Source organism: Nothoprocta perdicaria, unplaced genomic scaffold (genome assembly GCF_003342845.1).
Source record: "Nothoprocta perdicaria isolate Ctin4 unplaced genomic scaffold, notPer1 scaffold_37, whole genome shotgun sequence".
NCBI lineage: Eukaryota > Metazoa > Chordata > Aves > Tinamiformes > Tinamidae > Nothoprocta > Nothoprocta perdicaria.
The window spans coordinates 3,374,215-3,394,366 of NW_020455610.1; the positions used below are offsets into that span (position 1 = coordinate 3,374,215).

Below are 20,152 nucleotides of genomic sequence, written 5' to 3' on the forward strand. Positions count from 1 at the left end.
CCTCAATGGAGACTGCGAAAAAGAGTGATTTAGATCCACTTAACATTGAGCTGACACACKGAAAGAAAGCTTGGGTATTAGTATACAGATTTTCCATTTAATTCTTCCCTCATTCTGAAACACCTGCCAGTACTTTGCAAACTGACGAGGGATTTGGACCTCTCCCGTTTTCCAGCATCAAAACAGTCACCTGCAGCGTGAGACGTAGCAGATGTCCTGGTGCAAAGTGTGAAACTCCAGAATAGGAGTTTGCTCCTCTCACCCGCACCACTGTTGGTAGCAAAGCAGAAGAGCAGAGCAAGGAGGTTGCAACAGTTAAAACTGGAATTAGGCCAAGATCCCAGGCTCTGGCAACTTTGCTGGACAATTATTTTGTAACAGTGCCATGAAGCACCGCTGCACTCCAGGTTTTAAAGCTCATTGGAAAGAATGGAGTGAATACGGTCAGGCTTTGGATACTTGAAAAACTGTGGGTATTTGTATTAAGACYGGTCTGAACTACTATAACCTCCTGAGTAGAAAAAAAGCACGGGGGATGTCTCAACAAGTCTATTTACCAGAAATTTCTGGTACTTTTACTCCCAGCTGTAGCTTCTCTAGTCTTTTCTGCTTCTTTCAATGTGATCAGCATTTTGGTAAATGTAATTATATATTGTGTGTGCCAGTGTATAAATACATATATATGTATAAACACACAGATAAAAACATGTATATATATATATATGCAGATATATTATACAGTATGCTAAGTGCATTTTAATTGTATATTAGCTATCCCAGTATTTATTTTCAAATATTTTCAAATTTTTGTTAACTACAATATAATTTCTTACATAAATTACATACATATGGAAACAAGGATCAAATGCTGTCACTCCTGTGTAAATTAATTGACTTTCCCATGAAGATTTCTGTAAGCAAAATGCCTGAGCTCAAGCATGAGCACCTGTACAACGATCAAATGCTTTCAAACGAGAAAACATTAGGTGGGTTGCAAACAGGAACTTTGCCAGGAACACACCTATTCTTTGCCTCTTGTTTCCTTAACACAAACTTTGGGTAAACAAATTTTAGATGAGTATTTTAGCAATCTGTCCTACAGGAAAAATATGAAAGAAAAAGCCTATGAAGACCTATTACAGCACAATATTCATTTAATGGTTCATTTAATGTTTTACAATCTGTTTTGAATTCATATGAGAATAGTTCTGAAATTTTTGCCACAAATGATGCTTTTCTGTTACCATATAATGCTTACAAAGTATAAAATTCTAAATTAAAATGAGTGTAATTATAAAGTGATTTCATAACTTCTCTTTGGAATCTCAGATATTCAGAATTTCACTTAAATTTCTCAGATTTACATTCTTATTGCCTTACATAATTTTGCATAGCATATAGTAGTGCATTATTTGTCTTTACGTCAAACTTTTATGGTTATGAGCAGACATACAAGTCAGAAAACAACAGAAATATTTCTGTCAGTGCTTTGTGAATGTTACTGCTAATGATTATGAACATAATATTAAAATACATAATAGATTAGAACATATACTACATTTTGTGTGTGAATATATGCTTGTGTGTGTGTGCATATATATATTTGTGTATTTGTGTGTGTGTGTTTAGTACCTAACACTGCAGGTGCTCTCTGAAAGAGAGCAGAAAGGCACTGCTCACATTACACCTATGCAAACAAGTTAAGAAGAGCCAAAGGACCAGATCTGCAATATCAAAATTAATGCTTTAGCATGTGGCATTTGCCATACATAGGTTTCAGGGAAAAGCTCCATATACTCACAGACTGGGCAAGTTGCAGTCTGGTCCTGTGACGTGAACAACTACTAGCAACTGTGCTGCATTTTCAAAYCAGTTTCATTAAAAACAATCCTGTTGGCGTGAATTTTATGATCACACTTGGAGCTACAAAGTCTAAAGTTAAAGCCTAAAACCCACCAACTCTGATTTTCTTACTCTGATGATCTTCTTAGCTTTTCCTTGTAATTCCCGCTCAGGAACCATTGTTTGGTTCCCTCATTTTCACCACTGACCTGCTTGAGCAGTTCACGGCACTCAGAGTTGTTAGTTATCGCAAACTTTTGGACATGAAACTCATTAAAAGATAAAAGAGCAGCAAACACCCCTTGCCCCATCTCCTGCCAAGAGCAGAAAGAAGTAGAAGCAAGTTTTGGAAAATGTGACTTTGTGAAGAATGCATCATTAACCTATTCCATGAGAGCTTTCCTTTCACGTTTTACTTGCCTTTAAGTTTTGACTCTCAAGTTTTTCCAGGGCCCTCCTCAAGCACAGTAATGTGGGACGGGAAGTTTCATGGCAGCACTGCTACAGTAGTAGGTAGGCACAGACAGGCACACTCTTAGCTTGTGTACAGWATTACTGTATTTGATGCACAGTTCCCTGGTGAGGTGGATGAAGTACAGCCTAACCGAACTAGTTACCAGATCAYGAGGGTAAAGCTCCTTCCAGTCCCTGCCCTCCCATCACTAACACGTATTTGGCTTCTCACAGAGGATTCACAGGCTTAGGATATTGAGTACTGCTGTTAAAGACGAATTGCAGGTTGTTCCTTTAGCTATGCTCTATACCATAGAAGAAGAGAAGAAATACACCATTGTTGAAGAGAAGAAAACGAGCCTGGGGATGCTCTTTCAGTGGGGAGGGTGAGGGGATTCAAAGGGGATGTTCTTCACAGCCAAATACAAGTACATAAAAGACTGAAAGGCCAGATAGATACCAGATAGGGTTTTTATTCATAGCACCTTTAAGGTAGAAATTGCAAACAAATACATCACCTATCAGCTGTGGCTTAGGAACCCAGTCACTGCTGCTGACGGTGATGGAAGGTGACCAGGACAACACGGATTTGTTTGGAATCCTCTATAGGAACATGCAGTAAAAAGCAGCCAAGTTTTGCCTGCTCCTGCACGCTGCTTGCTGCTCCGTCCCCTTGCAGGAGGGCCCATGGGCTAGACCCAACCACCCCGTCCAACATCCCCAAGTGGACACCAGAGCGCCAAATCTGCCCCTCTCAGCGTGGCTAGAGTTGAGTCAGCCCTTGAGGGACATATAAACTACCTGTGCATCCACGTTGCTGTGTGAGCTCTGGTCTGCGTAGGAAAAATGACAACGAGCTGCACACTTAATCCCCCAAAGGAAACAACCAAGAGTAAAGGAGATAAAACTGGGGATGAGGCAAATAGAAAAGCAAGTTGTGGTCAGGGAGCAAGCTAGCTGTGGCAGGAGGGCTATGGACTGCATATATGAACCTGCAGGGTCTAAAAGAAATATGCAAAAAAAAAGTTTCTGCAAGCAGCGGTTGGTGAAGGCTTTGGACGTAGCACCAGGAAGGGCCAAAGACGAAGGAATGGCCAGTGAATTGAGCAGGAGGGAAACTAAGCAGAATATTCACTTACAGGCACCTCATCTCTGCAAGTGTCTCTGTTTCAAGCACAGGAAACTTGAAACTATGCAGTAAGGTCCAAAAGACCATGAGAAAAAGACAAATCTCTATGGGTGCAGCAGGCCACCGTTAAACAGAAGGAAACCTAAACTATTTGGAATAAAATTAAGAGGAATAACAACAAATACATTTTGGGATGCACAGATTTTTCAAGCATATGAAATTACATACATTACTGACTGCAGCACACGTTGTCTGATACTGCTTTCCATTGCTTCAAGAAAAGGGAAATGAAAACAAGCGCAAAATTACATTGACATCTTGTAAAAAGGTTGAAGGTTTTCACAACCAATAGTCCAGCACAGAATGCACTCACYGCTAAATTAATGAATTAAGAGTTTCAGGGCTTTTATTTGTTATGTCCCAACATAAGAGGATTTGTTACTATATATGGGTGTGTAGGGAAGCGATTGCAACTGACATTTTGAGCAAAAACAAGTGGAGCAAAGATAGGCATGACTGATTGTTCCAACAAACATCGGACAGTTTTGCAATGTGCAGGCAAGCCTGAACTCTTTCCAGTTTTCAACTAGCAGCACAAAGCTAGTTCACACAAAGGCCCTGATTTTTAGTTCTGAAACAGTTGCTTCTTTTTTATACATCACTGTTAAATCATTAAATGAGGTCCTATGGAAGAAGAAAGGTCAGGGAGGGCTTTTCTTAATGAATCAAAAGTACAAATATTTTATTGGTAATTTAGTTGGTTTACACTGTGTGAACCACAGAGGTTACTATTGTAAGTGACCACAGAAAAYGAAATACAGAATTATTTTACATAGCTAAATTACAGAACAATTTTAAAAGACCTTTTAACATTTTCATTTCAGTACRTACAACATTCTTTTGCTACGCCAACTGTGTCTCATTTGAGGGACATTCTGGGACAGTGAAATACAAAAAAAAAAAAACCAAACTCACAGTAGATGCTCCATACACATTGAATTTTGCATTTTATTCTCTGAGGTGTAGTACCAGCGTTATCAGTTCAGTCCACCCAGTCTGAAATTCCCTCTAAATTCTCAGAGTATTGTGTGCAGACACAATCCAGAACAGCAGAGGAAGCAAAATCTATTTTCTTAAGGCCAAAATTCAGAGATGTCCTGTCATTTATTTTATTTTTTTTTCCATATTGAGCCATTCTGTGTTAACTCCTCATTCCACTGGGACTGATGATGCATCCTTTATGTTAAACCCCCGCGAGCAAGTGCACCAAACTCCTGTGTAGGATGCACGGCTGTTCTGCTCTGTGCAGCCCCCTCGGTGGGGCTGAACTAGGTAGCCTTGGACAAGCTCTTTGCTGCAAAAGCTTCTCATTTCTAACCTTTCTAGGCAACTCCCTTGTCAAAAACAAAAAATAAAATAAAATAAAATAAAATCCTGTATTTAGTTAAGACAGCAAACTTCACATACATGTTTTTAAAAAGTTCATGTTGTATCCAAATTCTGCTCCAGCTTAAGTGAATGGTTAAACATTCACTGTCTTCAGTGAATGTCTTTCTGAACCCACGGTTCAGAAATAAACCTGTACTAAGGACTTTTGGGAATGCCTGTCTTCCGTAAGACAGACTCAACTCTTGCTGGAACAGAGGCACATTTGAGTTCTCCTGTATGTTCTTCTAAGTGTATACTTGAAAATTTTATTCAAAGGAAACTTTTATTATAGGAGAGCTTCAGCAAAAATGCTGCTTCAAGAATACTGGAAAAAGAAAAAAAAAAAGTAAAGAAGTGTGCTAATAAGTATATTACTTCTGAAAAGTAGGCAGTATAAATGCACTTTGTCTGCAAAACCTAAATGTCTGACTTAGGAGGACCTACCAGGGAATTAGTTCACACAAAACAAAAAAATATGTTACACATGTTGCCAATACAACAGCTATATTTTAAATAAAAATAATAATATACATGTACAATATTATAATGATATGACTTGATAAAAATAACACTGACCAGTATCGAACTTAGGATTTAACTGATTATCCATTCTTAGCAGATGAAACACATTTCACAAAAATACCTGCAGGCAAAGTGGAGTGATATTCATGGCTTACCATGAGAGAGTTCTTCTGTAAACAAATGAGTAATAAGCTTTAAGGTCAAAACAGCCAATTATTACCTTTCAGGATAGAAGGAATTCATTTCATTTAAAATTCTAAACTTCTACCTAACAGTTTAGGACCTGGCGAAGAAAAACATCATTTCCTGTTCAAAGCCTAAGGAACAAAACTTTAAATTTATGAAAGCTTAGAATTTGAGCAGTTGGGTGCACGTGCTACAGACAGATGGTACCAGCATCCCAGGAAGCTGGGAGATTATCCACACACGTGCACAGGCTCCAGCCAAGGTCCTCAGCTTGTCTATACAGGCACAGTGCTGCTCGCTCTGGTCAGGGCAGCACCAGGAATGGGCTTCACCTCACCTGTGTTCAGGTGTCTACAAGGTGTGCTGTAGGCACCTAAAGTCAGGCGAGATGATCCTCATCCCAGGGAACACCAGATAAAGATTTGATAAAAATGGTTTTCATCCTGAGCAGAGTTAAGGCACTTAATTAAAAAAAAAAAATCTAAAGTTAATCAAAGCTGATAAAAAGGAAAAAATCCTTATATGTGAAATTTGGAAATAAAAAAAAAAAATCCTGAGTTTTGATATATATTTCTATTACAAGATATCATGTCTATTGAAAACACTGCTTTTAAAAAAGCATGTTATATGTTATCTTTTCGTGAAAATCTCATTCCTTCATGCACTACACTTATGTTAATAAGTCTTTGGGGACAACGGCAACAAATTAGTAGGAAATGAAAAAGCCAAAGAATGACCTGTCATGTATGTACAAAATGTGAATTGCTCCTGGCAATAAGCATCATGTTTACTACAGGCATCTTCATCTTTCTCTTTTCTTACAGGGTCCTGCCCGTATTTCAATACTTTATAATTTATTATGCTTCACTAAACTATTTACAGAAGCAGAAAATAATCACACACCTTCTTAAGCCCATAACCATGGAACTACAGAAGTAAAGCGTGTCTTAATAGCAAGATTAGTGTGCTACATAGTACTGTTTTTTTTTTTGAAGTACAGTCTATGAATTATTTTCTCTACAAAGATTAAAATTTAAATGCAAATAGAACTTCAAATTCATTGTCTCCCTCTGTTTTGCTTTGTTCCATTTTGTACTATCTAGTGTTTCTAAAGGATTTGGCTCCAAAGCAGTATTGGGATCACAACAGCTATTTGTTGCTAAACAGCCCTCAGGTTCTCGCTCAAATGCCCACAGTCAACAAGGGACAATCACTTCGTTTTCAGTTAAAAATAGCTGGTTTCCAATCCTAGCCCCAGTTTCTGCCATTCTATGATAACACATATTTGCTTTTAGTGCTTTTCTCTCCTCTGCTGTCATAGGAAACACGAGTAACATGAAGACAGTGAAAGAGTGGTGATATCCAGAGTGCAGCCAAATGCACGGACCAGGCACACTGGTGACAGAACGGTATTTACAGAGGTCTTGGAAGCTCCTTATAAAAACAACAATCAAAGTGAAATGCACTTTCAAATTGACTGCAGCCTTTAATAATTTTATTAGCTACCTCTTTAATACCTCCAGTAAAAAAAAAAAATCAACTTTTTTTACACTTAAACCAGCATTACAAAATATTCCTTGTTTTATTTTTAAAAAAAGACAATAGTGATGATGGTTAATCTGCTTTATAAAAGATAATGTGTGGAGTTATATATAATACTGGCATTGATCCAATTAAAGTTATATTATGCTACTTGGTAATTACAGTGACTCCAGTTCCTACAACTGTTATAGTGAATACAAATGATTGTTTAATATAGAGGAAGTGGGGATCTTTTGGAAGTGCTGATTCAGAAGTATTCAAGTGCTAACAATGACTTGTTATTTCGATGCTTTTCTTCGCGTTCTGTCCAGGACCATTTCACAAATGTCCGCGATTTTGAAAGTTACGCAGATTTTGTGCAATTATTTCTCACGATTTCCTTCTTTTCGTGCAAACGCGAAACTCGCTTTTTCTAAAGGTTCTTCTATCTCTCTCTCATCGCAAGTACTTGCCACTCTTGCTCAGAAAGGCACCAGCATTCACTTTAGAGAATACACCTCTTCGGCCTCTCCTAGGAAGAGCTGTACTTGTTACTGGAGCGGAAATTGTCATATCCATGATCGTTGGCTTTGAACTTTAAACAGGACTGCCTTTCCTCCAGGGACAACAGATCTTTGGATTGGCACCAGCAACACAAACATGACTGTTAAAACAGAAGGAATGAACATTTGACATCATTTTGTTTGGTCAGTGCAGCAAAATGCATCAAAACACTGTCCAAATGCACTGGTACAGAAGGAAATGGAAAGTGGCTAAGCTACCATTTTGGTGTTAAAGTGTAAGCAAACAAGTATTGCTAAGCCAGAATGACAACTAGATAATTACTGAGACATCCCATTAAAAAATCTGAGGATTGAACAGCAGGAAGAATAATGTCCTGGGAACAGGCACATAACTTTGAATCTAAACTGAAATTCCAGAGGCACCTGAAAATAAAATTAGACTCCTCCTTGTCCCATAACCTTTCCTGTTAGACATGTATGCACAGTAATTCCCGAGATGCTGCTATTTAGTTTATTTTTAGGGAGGAAAAAGTAATTAAATAAGAGAATGGCAAAGAAGAAACACAGTTCAAAAGACTCCTGGATGTACTGTAGATCCTTTCCTGATGCTGTTGGCTGCCCTTTGGTTGCTCTCAACTACAGTAGTTCAGGGAGCCAGTAAAGTAGACACGGAAGGTAAGACGGTAACTAAAGTCTCTATAAAAATGTCCTGGCTGAAGGATGTAGCCAGTAAAGGAGTTGGACAACCAGGTGATAGGCCTTGCAGGGCCCAATTGTTAAATGCTTAGCATCAAAGAGAAATCTGCAACTTGGTCTTAAGTAAAATAAGAATCCTGAGGAAGGGCCCAAAGAAGGGGACTCTGGATTGCTCTAAAAAAAAAAAAAAATCACACTCTGGTGTTGCTGAGCATCAAATCTGAACATTTTCCAAGCAAAATGGCTAAGAGTTGGATGACTAGAAGGCTGAAGGTCTGGTGAAAGATGGTAGATTTCGGTTGCAATTCACATGGGATCCAGAGCCTCATAAACTCAGGCAGAACTAGTGCCTAAGGTTCTTCTTTCAAACAGAGGAAAAACATGAAAAAAAAACCCTTTTATTTTTAAATGGAGTTACTGGAAAGGGCCGAGAGAATACTGATTGTCCCAAGCTCTTTGTCCCAAGCGCTCCATCGGGATGCAGGGACACTGTGGTCAGTGTCCTCCGGGTTACAGAGGATATGTCTATGTGAAACRTTGCAGAGAAGCCTGAGTGCTTGGTCAGTGCGTTTGAGGTGGCTGTTTGCCAGCTCCAGTCGGGAAGTGATGCAGCCTCATTATCACAGTGCTGTGCAGGTTTGTTATACTGGCTTTTCTTTTGCTTTCTCTTTTTGCCCCTGTGACTCTTTAATTTCCTTCTAGGAAGCTTCAGTGGGAAAGGGGGAGAATATTCATCATAACTCAATTAAAAATTAAAGTAACATTTAATTATCATTTCCACTCCTTTGTGGATGTTATGGAATTAATTTTACTGCTGATATCATGTTTTAACCAAAGGAGCAGTTGCACAGAGTCTCTTACCTTAAAGCAGTTTTGGAATCTTTTGCTCACCAAATACAGAGCTATTGGGTTGATGCAGGAATTCAGTGAAGCCATGTTAATACCAATGTAGTCCATTACAAGAAAAAAGCTGTGGGGAAAACAAAGCAAGTGAGACACTTTTTTTTGTTTTTCTGAAAAGGTTTGGTACTTAACAGCATAAATTGGATTCCACTTTACTCACCAAGACAATTAAGTATAATTATAAGAACGGGGATAACATGACTAGGACGAGCTCACAGAAGCAATAACTATGCTTAATTTAAGTCTGAATCTTTAGTCTACTCTTATAAAAGTAATTAAAGAAAATCCAATCACCTTAAGTTCTGGAAGGAAATATTTACTCTTTTTTCTTCAGCGACTCAACCCTAGCTTTTTTGTGTAAAGTGAAAATGGGGACACAACGTAGGCAAGTAATGAGACAGTAGGGCAGATGCAGAAAGGATCATGAGGAAGACAGATAGGACAAACAGCAGAGAAGCCCTGTGTTCCTGGAATTCCCTGTAATTTCCTGACTCTGTAACTCGAGTAAAACCAGAAAAAGCAGAGAGATCTTCAGACACACACAATTAGTTCATTGGGAAATCCAAATATGATTAAAGAGAATAAATGAAAGTAGCAGTAGGTGGGTATTTTGCAATCTCACCTTAAGAGTTCACATCTATTTGGGTCTTTCTGATCATAAATAGTGAGCTTCAATATTCTGCTTAAATGAAGTGGCAGCCAACACAAGGCAAAGACAAGCACCAGACAGAACACAGTTTTGGCCACCTCACGTCTCTGAAAATAAAATTGGAAAGAATGGTATTGCAGTTTCTTCCACTCCATTGCCATTATCTTCTAATATCAAAATATTTGATMAGAAAAAATAGAGCTATCAAAATAGGAGTCTATCTGAAGTCTTGTTTTCTTGGAACAAYGCACTGCACTTTGAGACCTCTTCTACTGTTTTAGTGCCTTGCACAGAGTCTCAGAATCTCCCTTTCAAAAAAATATGAACTGTAGCATGAAAAAAAAATCAAGGACAAACAAACACACAAATTAAAAATAAAAAAAGAAGAAATTATTCCCACCATTACACACACTTTCAAAYGCCAACTTGTTTTGAACTATATTTTTTGTGCTTTGATTTCAGGTCTAATTTTAAATGTCATAATGAGGACTACAAGAGAAGAGGACTGTGCTTGTTTACACTAATTGCAAATTATCATGCAAACTATAAAGCTACTAAAAAGGATCACAAATGTACTTTATCATACAAATGCAGTTGAATTCAAGTTACTTATGGTAATTCYAATTCTGTTTGGTCCAATACTAGTCTTAGGAAATGTGTTTTGTTCTAGCAACCTTCCTACAGTCTGGCATAAAACTGATTCAAACCAATTTGTATCCTCACATCACCAGCTTCTGAATTACAGTGAAATTTTAGTTTTYATTAGAAAATATCCAGCTCTCATAACTGTGAAGAAGAAATAAAAACTATAAATCCTGGAGGATGAACACTAGGCAAGAAAATAAAGTTTTGTTACCGTCAAAGTCTTAGATTTCTGAAGGAAACTTGAGAAATATGAATACTCTGATATACACGAGCTCAGCAGTACCTCTAAACTTTTCCTCCATAACAACCTCACAGTTGTCATTTAAGAACAGAATAAGGATGTGGTGTGTAAGTTAATACACTCGTTATTGTCAGTCTCTCCACAATCAGCAGATGTGTAAGGAATAATTTTTTACCTGTTTCAAGTGGTCATTCAAAGCTATCTGCATCCCACTTTTCTTTCTCAACATCTCACAGGTCATCAGAGTATAAAAAAATGCTGTGATGGCCAACGGCAGACAGAAATAAAAGCTGAACAGCCACCAGTCCTTAGCTTGCTTGTAAAACTAGAAGGAAAAAGAAAAACATTTGTTAGGAGTTGAATGTTGAGAATTTTGCAAGTCTCATCTACTTGGTCACCCTGTCGTTAAAAACTTCTCCATAAGAAGGATCTTATAGATGAGGAAACAGGACAAGAAAGTGGTATGCCCAAAGCCTACAAAAAGAGAAGTATTTCTGAATGTCCCTCTTTTAACCAATATATTTCAGAAATATATTTCATTTCAACATTACTTTCACATATACTTCACATATGTCTGTAAACATGTCAATCTACAGTACATGGAGAAGATTCAATGAACTTTTTCAGAAAGGTRTGATAGAGACACTTGTCTTACCATCATAAAGGATGTTTTTTGTGTGGGGTGAAGCAGGCAAATTCTCAGATCCTTCCCTCTGTACTCCATTGTAATCATGTCAAATGCTATAGCTTCTGGAACAGCCAGTATCACTGATAYAACCCAGATGAGCACAATTTCAACTGCAGTCCACTTGGGCACTCCTATTCCCTTGATGCGACTCCAAGAAGCAACCGCCCGGTACCTGAAGCAACAGGACATGTTTACAGTAAGGAAACGTATGTGRGTTTAAATACAGCTCATTAGCATTACATCAACTGAACAGAAAGGAGAACTGGAGCCAGTGCCCTTATTTAATAGAAACTATACAGTGTAGTGAAAAAAATGGGTCTCACCGATCTATACTGAGGGCACACAAACTCAACACTGTGATGCCCACTGATGCCTTTTGAATGAAGGGTACTAATTTGCACATTTCAACCCCAAAGGGCCAGTCTTCTGCAAGCAGCTGTGAAAAGAAAAAAAAAAAAAAAAACAGATGCAATTAGAAATGAACCACCTTTAAAAAAATCATTCCTATATCTGCAGCATACACTTTTCTCTTAATTGTTTTATGCAAGCAAGCAAAACTTAATCAGAAAGAACCATTTTGCAAACGAGCCTCCAAGGTGCACATCCTAAGGACTGGGCAGGAGAAATACAGTCACTCCTAGGCTAGACAAGGATGTGCAAAGAAGCTTAGTAAAAGGCCAGCAAAYTCCACTCATTTTGCTTCTCTTAACTTCAGCACCTCAGTGATTATAGGGAAGATGACTGAGTAGGACTGGATTTCCCTCTTCTTTATATTGCCTGTTATTTGTCTTCGGTGATCATTGCTTTTCCTGTTTAAGTGCTCTAGGTGGCTATCTATTTATTAGAAATACAGAAAGTGRCTCAAGACTGATAAGAACAGGGCAAAAACAACGTTCTCACACTTGGGGTGGGATTTAAATGAAGCCAGATCTCCCTCAGCTGAGAAKCCAGGGAACTGAAGGGCAATCCCACAGAATTTATCCCACAGAATTCAGAGGGATATCTTCAGAGGTGTCCTTCCACGCCACTGGATACCCAGGAAGCCTAAATATCCATTTTGCACTAGGTGTCTTGCAACAGGTGAAGACAGATGAGATGAATCTGGAGTGCTTGGGTGACCAGTTCTGACCTGATTCTGTATTACAACACCAAAAGGCCTAATTGCACCTTCAGCCTTGAATAACGACAATAGCACACCGAATTTTATGTCAATTCAAATGTTCTTTGGGTCTGGTATGTTAAAATTTCCTGCATTTCAGCTAACTCTGAGGAAAAGGCCTCCTGGGTGAATAGCTCAGGAGTATCTTTCCCCCAGCTGATGCGGTGAACTGCTGCTTGTAACTTTACTTTGGACGAATTTGATCCTTGTTCTCTGCAGCGAGCTACTCTGACATCTCAAATGCATCATGGCAGGAGCCAAATCTTTGAATACCTCACAAAAGCAAGACTCTCCAGAGTAGAGGTTATGTCAAGAAACAGTGACAATTGTTATATTTGGAAATATCTATTTCCTGAATTTCTGTAATTAGTCACATTATTTAAGYCCATTTCTACAGTTCTGTTTCTCTTAACTTTCTACAAATGAGGCCTTTTGGATCTATTGCAGATATAGCGCTGCAAAGTGCCAAAGTAGAGGGGAAAAAAAAGTGATAATTGCCAAAAGGAGTTTATGAATCCCTTCCAACAACTCAGCTCTCCTCAGCATCTTCTTAGCAACAGGGATGYAAGAAAAAAAGAAATAAACCATCATAAGGTACAGGTTCTGCTGTGGAGCAAAACAATTCAAAATAGGCATGCAGTTGCCTGTTCCSACTAGCTTCAGTATAGCAAAAAATCCTATATATATGCATGCAAGGATAAACAATTACATGAACATGATCCAAACAGATTTACTGAAGCCCCCATATCATTTAASCATCATTATATTTCAATTCAAAGGAAATTAGGTGTTCCTTTCAAGATATTTCGATCCAAAGGAAGCACTTGCATGAGCAAGTGGGAAATCTCTATAGCCCGCTAAGCCTCTCAGGAACATCTTCAGATCTGCGTTAGCCCTGTCCTGAAATGGGGCCTTTGAAAAAAACAGCAGTACAAAAATTGTCCATAGCCCAAATTTAAACTAATCCTTCAACTGAGGCGAGCTGAAGAGCACTTGTCCAAAAATGAAACAGAAAAACAAATGCTAACAATTCATATTTCTAGAGAATTTCATGGAAGGTAAAAGAACAGAGGAAACGAGGATGAGGGTCTAATAACCACAGACTACATAGGATGTTTTGCTTATGTGAAGTAGGCTAATAATTCAGTCGTTGTAATTATAAGTATTTCCAGTATAAGCCTCTCCTGTGAGACTACTCTAATTGCCATAGAGGTGAGAGTAATTGTCTATTATTAAAATTTCCATGTAATTACAGCCATTTGAAATGTATACTCTGTGAAATCAAATGTCATCTAGACCAATTATTTATAACAATGAACCTCCAGCCTCCCACACTTAGTTGTTATCAAAGCCGAGGATTTAGTAGCAAGTGTATCTGTATTTATTTAAACAAATACGATTCTAGTTAAAGGCTTTTTTTTTTTTTTTTTTTCATTTGAAATATTTTGCCAATATCAAAASTCTTCCCCAACCTGAAACACAGAAATTTGATCAAACACTTGTTGACAGATCTTAATTGGAAGAATCTTAAGCTAGAACGAGCTGGTACATGTGGAAGGCATTCCTGTAATCCCTAAAATAACAACCGCTTAGCCACACACGGGAGATTTCCCCAAACTCATGTTTCTCTCTCAGGCACAGTCAGTCTCACCCGCTCCCCAAATCAAGGGGACCAGATCTGAGGCAGCTAYGGCGAGACGACAGCAGAGCTGCATGTGGGCGAGAGTGGCTTAGTGACAGAAAAGGTGCATTAGTCTGGGTTCAGCATCGCACCAAAACAGGATTTGCATTCAGACAGTTTACATCGGGTGGAGAATGGACACAACTGTCTCCACGGGATTGGAAATGATACGCTGTCTGCTGTAGCTGGCATACTGTGAAACGGGTGCATTTTAATACACGAGTCAAACCTATTCTGACATGTGAAGAAAAAAATATGCAAAGAAAATAAATTAAAGGAAAAAGCAGAATATTTTAAATGCTGGATTCACTCTTTCTTGGCAGTTTCTATTTAATCTGTGTATTGGCATCTCCTCAAGAAGCTGCACAAATGTAGTGAAAACCCTGTGTGACATATTCGGGAACATTATTTGTGGACAAGATCAATAATTTTTCTTAGGAAATTAGGTCCAATGTAATTTTTTAGATTCAAGATATGGTACCTGCACAGACACAGTGCCATTTTACACATGACAAATGACTTTGAGTCATGAGACATGCCTAGCAGCAGTAAAAAGAAAAATAAAGTAGTGTTTTCAGAACTAAAATACCAAGTAAAGTTTACCACTGGCTATAGGCTGGCTTGTCTTTTCCAGTATTTTCTAGTCACTTATTTCATACGGACAAAGTTTTAACCACTAAGCCACAGCAATGCGCTAAAGTTTAAATTGTGTTAAAGATTAAATATAAGGACAGAGAATAACCTCTAGATTGATGTGAAATCACTAAAAAAAATAAAAGCACTGGTTTTATGAAGACCCCTGCAAATGCTTCCTCTGCCAAGGCGCAGCCTTGAGCCTGCTGATGTGACAGCTGCACAGATAGGAAAGCAGCCCCGAGAGAGATGGTGAGTCCGACACCCACCTGGGAGCTACAGCTCCTGCTTCCTCTCCCTTGTGCAGCGGCACAAGGAGGTTAGTGACCTGCGGCTGGATTATCCAGCAGGACAGGGATACTCAGCTCTTGGTGGCTCAGCTGCTGCGGCCACCGGCCGGGAAGCTGGTGCCACAGATGCAACCCAGGCACGAGGAGGCAGCCAAAGCGTGCGCCTGGTTATGCCTGCGTCCCGCTCCTTATGCTCCACACATGGGAAAACGCAAAGTGTTCCTGCTTCTCCTGATGTGCTTATTCAAAGTGCTCCTCACTTACTGTACAATATGACTTGATTCTTACTGACTATAAATCGCAGGCACAGGTGAAATCAGACATGCAGCTGTAAAACCAATCCATAAGCAACTTTTTAAACCTATCTGTGAAATGACTGGCAGGTTTGCACTGACATGTTCATATCCTTCTTGATGCATTGGGAAGACAGAGGTCACGCAGACTCATGCACATGAAGAATTTTGGGCATTTCATAAGAGCAAGTATTTTCCTAAATGTGAGTCTGCTCAGAAAATAAAGTTTATGATCAAAGATGAGTCAGACAACATTAAGAAACTCATTACTACTTAACAATAATTAGGATTTATTCTTATGTCAGGGCAGGAAGTGTCTTTCTAGGCAAGAAAGCACATTTCCATGTCCCTAATTAAGCTAAGAATGTTTTACTGAGTCTGCCTCATAAACACTACAAATCTTAATAGGAGGCAAACAATTAGTTCCATTTTCTGTTCTTTTATTAGTAGCTTCTGCTCATAAACTCTATTGTCTTAAAYACTGAATCAAGCTGAAGCAATATCACGCAAAAAAAATGTCAGAAACCCTACAATGTCTTGTTTCTGCAATCTAAGAGCTCCACTGAAAGGACTGGGGCAAAAGTAACTATGAAGTAAAYTGCGTTGCTGTAAGATTGGTTAAGTATAAGCACAGCGTGGAAGCTAAAATCCAGCAGCTGAACCCTGATTTTGAAAACTTGCACATAGTTCTTTGGAGTGAAAACATATACATAACAACAACAACAACAACAAAAACCTCTAAATTTACAAATTTATGTGATAGAGCCTAATGTATTTCGGTTTGCAGAGAGCCTAATGTATTTCAGYTTGGAGATCCATCAAGAAATCAGCATATCAAGCACCGTAAGCAACACACAGACATTTCTGCCAACCCAAACCTGGACTACAGCCACCTAACATCTTGCCACCTAACTAGAGAACAACGTGTCCCTGTTCTCCCTAGAGCCTACGGAGACGGGCAGGTTTCTCCAGCAGAAGACACAGATCTTAGATAGGCTGCAGCACCCTTTGCTAAGTGCCCATCTGCATTTGATGACCATACAGGGATGCTAAGCAAACAAAACTTGTAACTTAATATGGTCATAGCTTAAAGTTTGAGTAAGAAATTCTCAATGCTTGATTTCTGCCCAGAGATGAACTTGAGCTCAAGAAAATGGTTCACGCGCTGAAAGAAAAGCAACTCTCTTCATTTCTCCCAGTTCTTTAACACAAGATGGACTASAGACAGAGTTGAACTTCATCATGTAGGGTGATTGATGCTCTATAGGTTCTTGTATCACCAGAATATCTAAGAATATCTAAGACTGTCAGGCAGACATGTCCAAGGAAACCCTGCATTTTCTAGCACACAGTTGAATTAAGAAGGAGGTCAAATTGAAGCTGTACAGGACATACAGTCCCCTGATCTGGTCCATCTTATCTTTTCAGTTTTTGGCAATGCTATATTTTCTTTAGCTATAGAGTTCTTTAGCTATATATTTTTAATGTAATCCCTAAAATACCTTATGGAAAAAGAAATTTTCTACAAAGCTGACTTTGGCCTTTGATCATTTGCTTGGCCAATGATGGGATTTTGATCATTCCTGGAAATTTCCTACATTTTGCCCTGAGATAAGGAATCTGTGACAGTTTTTCTAGTACAAATTCTCCCTTGCTCATTTGTGCAATAATAATAGCCAGAGTTCAGAAAGCCACACGAGTGTGTGTAGAATGTGCCCTGATCCCTCACATTTATTTCTCTGTGTGAACATTTGAAGCAAAACTATGACCTGGCCCAAAGCGTCTCTGCTGTTAACAGTCTTGGGGAACAATGCAACATATCGGATTTAACAAGCCAGTAACCACAGAGAGAGAGGTGCTTATGTTTTAAACAAGAAGGCAAGGTATTATAATATTGAGAAATGACATAGTTCGACAAAGTATGTGCTCCTATATCATTATAGATATAAGCGTGGGAGGCAGAGCTTCGGTTGTGCAACATTAAGATTGGCATTTTCAGTCTCAACAYTGTTTTGACATCTTGCACATGAGAACTGCCACCTTTTCCTCACTTTGTGAACCTGAGCACAAAGCCCCCCGACCCGCAGGCTGCCCAGCCTGGCAAACAAGCTGCCCTGCTTCAAGCCTTCCACGCACCGCACGCGCAGGGAAGGACACACAGAGCCCACTCACCACTGCAATATATTATTATTTCCTACCGTGCCCTTCTGCTCACACTCACAACTGCTGTTTGCTGCTTTGCATGTCTTGAATTAATGAAGACACCCAAATTTGGCACATCTTTGTGAAGCAGTTGATCCAGACATAAAAGCAGCCTCCTATCCTACATAACTAGTAATAATTTGGCACAGAACTTAGACTGCCATAATATTTCATGCTGTAGAGTGACTGTTTTCACTCTTTTCTTGACTTCACATTCTGCAGTTCTGGGGTCAGAGCCAAAGCAGACTGTTTGCCAGGACCCCAAAAGCTGAAAAGATCTTCCATGTTCTGCATGACGGAACAGAAACCACCAAATCATCTCATTCCCCTCTCACACTCAGTTTCCGGATTACTGAAAGACTGCAATATTTTCCATCTTCTGCTGAATGTCTTGGTGAATGTCAGCATGCAAACCTATCAATAGTAAMGGACTATAAGCAGCATTTTACACATTAGCCTGCATTTTTCTTGTCTCAAAGTACAGATAATATCTGGTTATCCCTAAGTACCCTCAACTGAGGGTGACTGGAATCTGCACTGGTTTATCTTTTCCAGCTACTTAAATATTCACTTGACTTAAATACACAAGGGACATCTTTTGCAGTCATAACATCTAACAGCTAATAAAGTTATAGTCCCAGTGAAAATTTCAAGTTCTCTGCTATGGATCGATCTGGAAAGTGTTCACAGGCACTTCCACACTTGCTAGTGAAGGGTTCTGTAAAGCCATGCCTTTTTAAAAAAAAAAAAATTGTAATAATTTGTAACAAACTCTTTCATACCCTTTTCTGTGTAGCTGACTAGTTGTGTACCTCACAGTGATTTTGAAGAGCTGTTTCATTCACTTTAAAGTTGTTTCAAACTGCAGGTTACAGCTGTTTAGTACGCTTGATTTACAAAATAWGACTTTGCTGACGTGTTTTCCCCACACTACTAGCTGATTATAGCTGGGTTTGATGACATTACTTTGTTATCCTTCATAAGGCAGCTCTGCGGTGGCTTTAAATGAGATACAGATTTAACAAGAAAAACTCTAATTACAGACAAATGCTTCAATCTTKATGAAAAAAGAATCAAATTAATACAATCTATGGTCTTTTCTCCTGTTGTTGTTGCTTATGCTTATTCAAAAACCCTGTTTTAAAACAGCAAATATTTTACTCACTGATCACTTTACTCATTAACAGTGTAATTTCAAGGTGGGTTTTTGGTTAAGATGAATGTGATGGTTAAGATGAGAAGACTTCAGCGTGGAAGTTTTGGCACCTGAGAGCTTATGCTCCGCTCCTGGCACGAGCGGTAGCAGCGCAATAAAAAAAGCCAGACTTGCAGCTTGTCTAATATTTATCAACATGCAATCTGACCTTTCATTCCTCCAGCTCCAACCTACTCACAATGATATACTTAACGATATTCTGCCCAGATAAGGACTGCAATATATTATTGCTTTTTATCACTGACATCTTTAATTTTGACATGTCTGTGTCCCTGTGATTGCAGGGAGCAGTTGTGCTGTCGCATGAGCAGTTGTGCAATTAACACACTATTTTCGCCCTTTCTGTGAGAATGGAAGGGAAAAAAAATCTTTCTATTCAGTTAATGATTTCTTAACAATTGCAAAGTTACTCAAACAAGTCCATCTTGAGTATTATTTTTTCCCCATAAATTCCACTCTTGCTCAGAAAACTGGTAGCCTCATGTGCAAACCTTGATAAATGTATAGTTWGGGAAGTTACCCAAATTGCAAACAGAAGCAATTTTCATGTAATCAGAACTATGCAGCTCAACAGTTTGCCACACTCGTGATGCGCCTGYGAGTTCACTGCTTTCCCAGGATATCCTTCGCCTATCCTTTGCCTTTATCCTTTGCAAGGATAAAGAATCAGCAGCTTCAACAGCTTCCAACAGCCTCTGGGAGCCACCACCGCTGATACGAAAAGCTGGACTCAAAAACCTGGACTCAAAACTCAAAAAGCCGGACTCAAAAACGCGCTCATGCAACGCGGCTTTGCAAAGCTGCGAGTACCAAACCCCTGYGTTTGAAGCCACGCATGTGAAGCGAGGAGGAGGAAGAGGCGGGTGAAGGCGCTCGTGTTGGCGTTAGAAACACGGCTGATGAGCGCCCGGGGGACCCGGGCTGTCCAATTTGGGGCACAGGGAGGTTTCCTGCCACCCCTCCCCGGGGCCCTGCTCCCGGCTGGAGGCGGGATTCCGCCGGAGCCCGAGCCTGCCCCGCTCACCTTGTAGACGTTGATGGGGATGTCGATGATGATGTGGAGCAGGTCGCCGAGGGCCAGGCTGGCGATGAGGATGTTGGGCCCGTTCCGCATGCACTTGTTCTTGTAGATGATGCGCAGCAGCGTGGAGTTGCCGATGATGCCCAGCACGAAGACGAGGCAGGAGACCACCGTGTTGATGTACTTGAAGGTCTCCTTGATCTCCGTCTGCCCCGTGCACATGGGCGGCG

General features: G+C 39.5%; 1 protein-coding gene across 1 annotated transcript; it reads right to left on the reverse strand.

Annotated features, from left to right (window-relative positions):
• Positions 1 to 7,191: 7,191 nt before the first annotated feature.
• Positions 7,192 to 20,146, reverse strand: EDNRB (endothelin receptor type B). Its single transcript, XM_026044516.1, has 7 exons — positions 19,926 to 20,146; positions 11,751 to 11,863; positions 11,395 to 11,599; positions 10,915 to 11,064; positions 9,827 to 9,960; positions 9,163 to 9,271; positions 7,192 to 7,745 (listed from the first exon to the last, which is right to left on the reverse strand). The coding sequence occupies exons 1-7, from the start codon at positions 20,142 to 20,144 to the stop codon at positions 7,614 to 7,616; spliced, it is 1,062 nt and encodes a 353-aa protein (XP_025900301.1). The 5' UTR covers positions 20,145 to 20,146; the 3' UTR covers positions 7,192 to 7,613.
• Between the last annotated feature and the right edge of the window lie 6 nt (positions 20,147 to 20,152).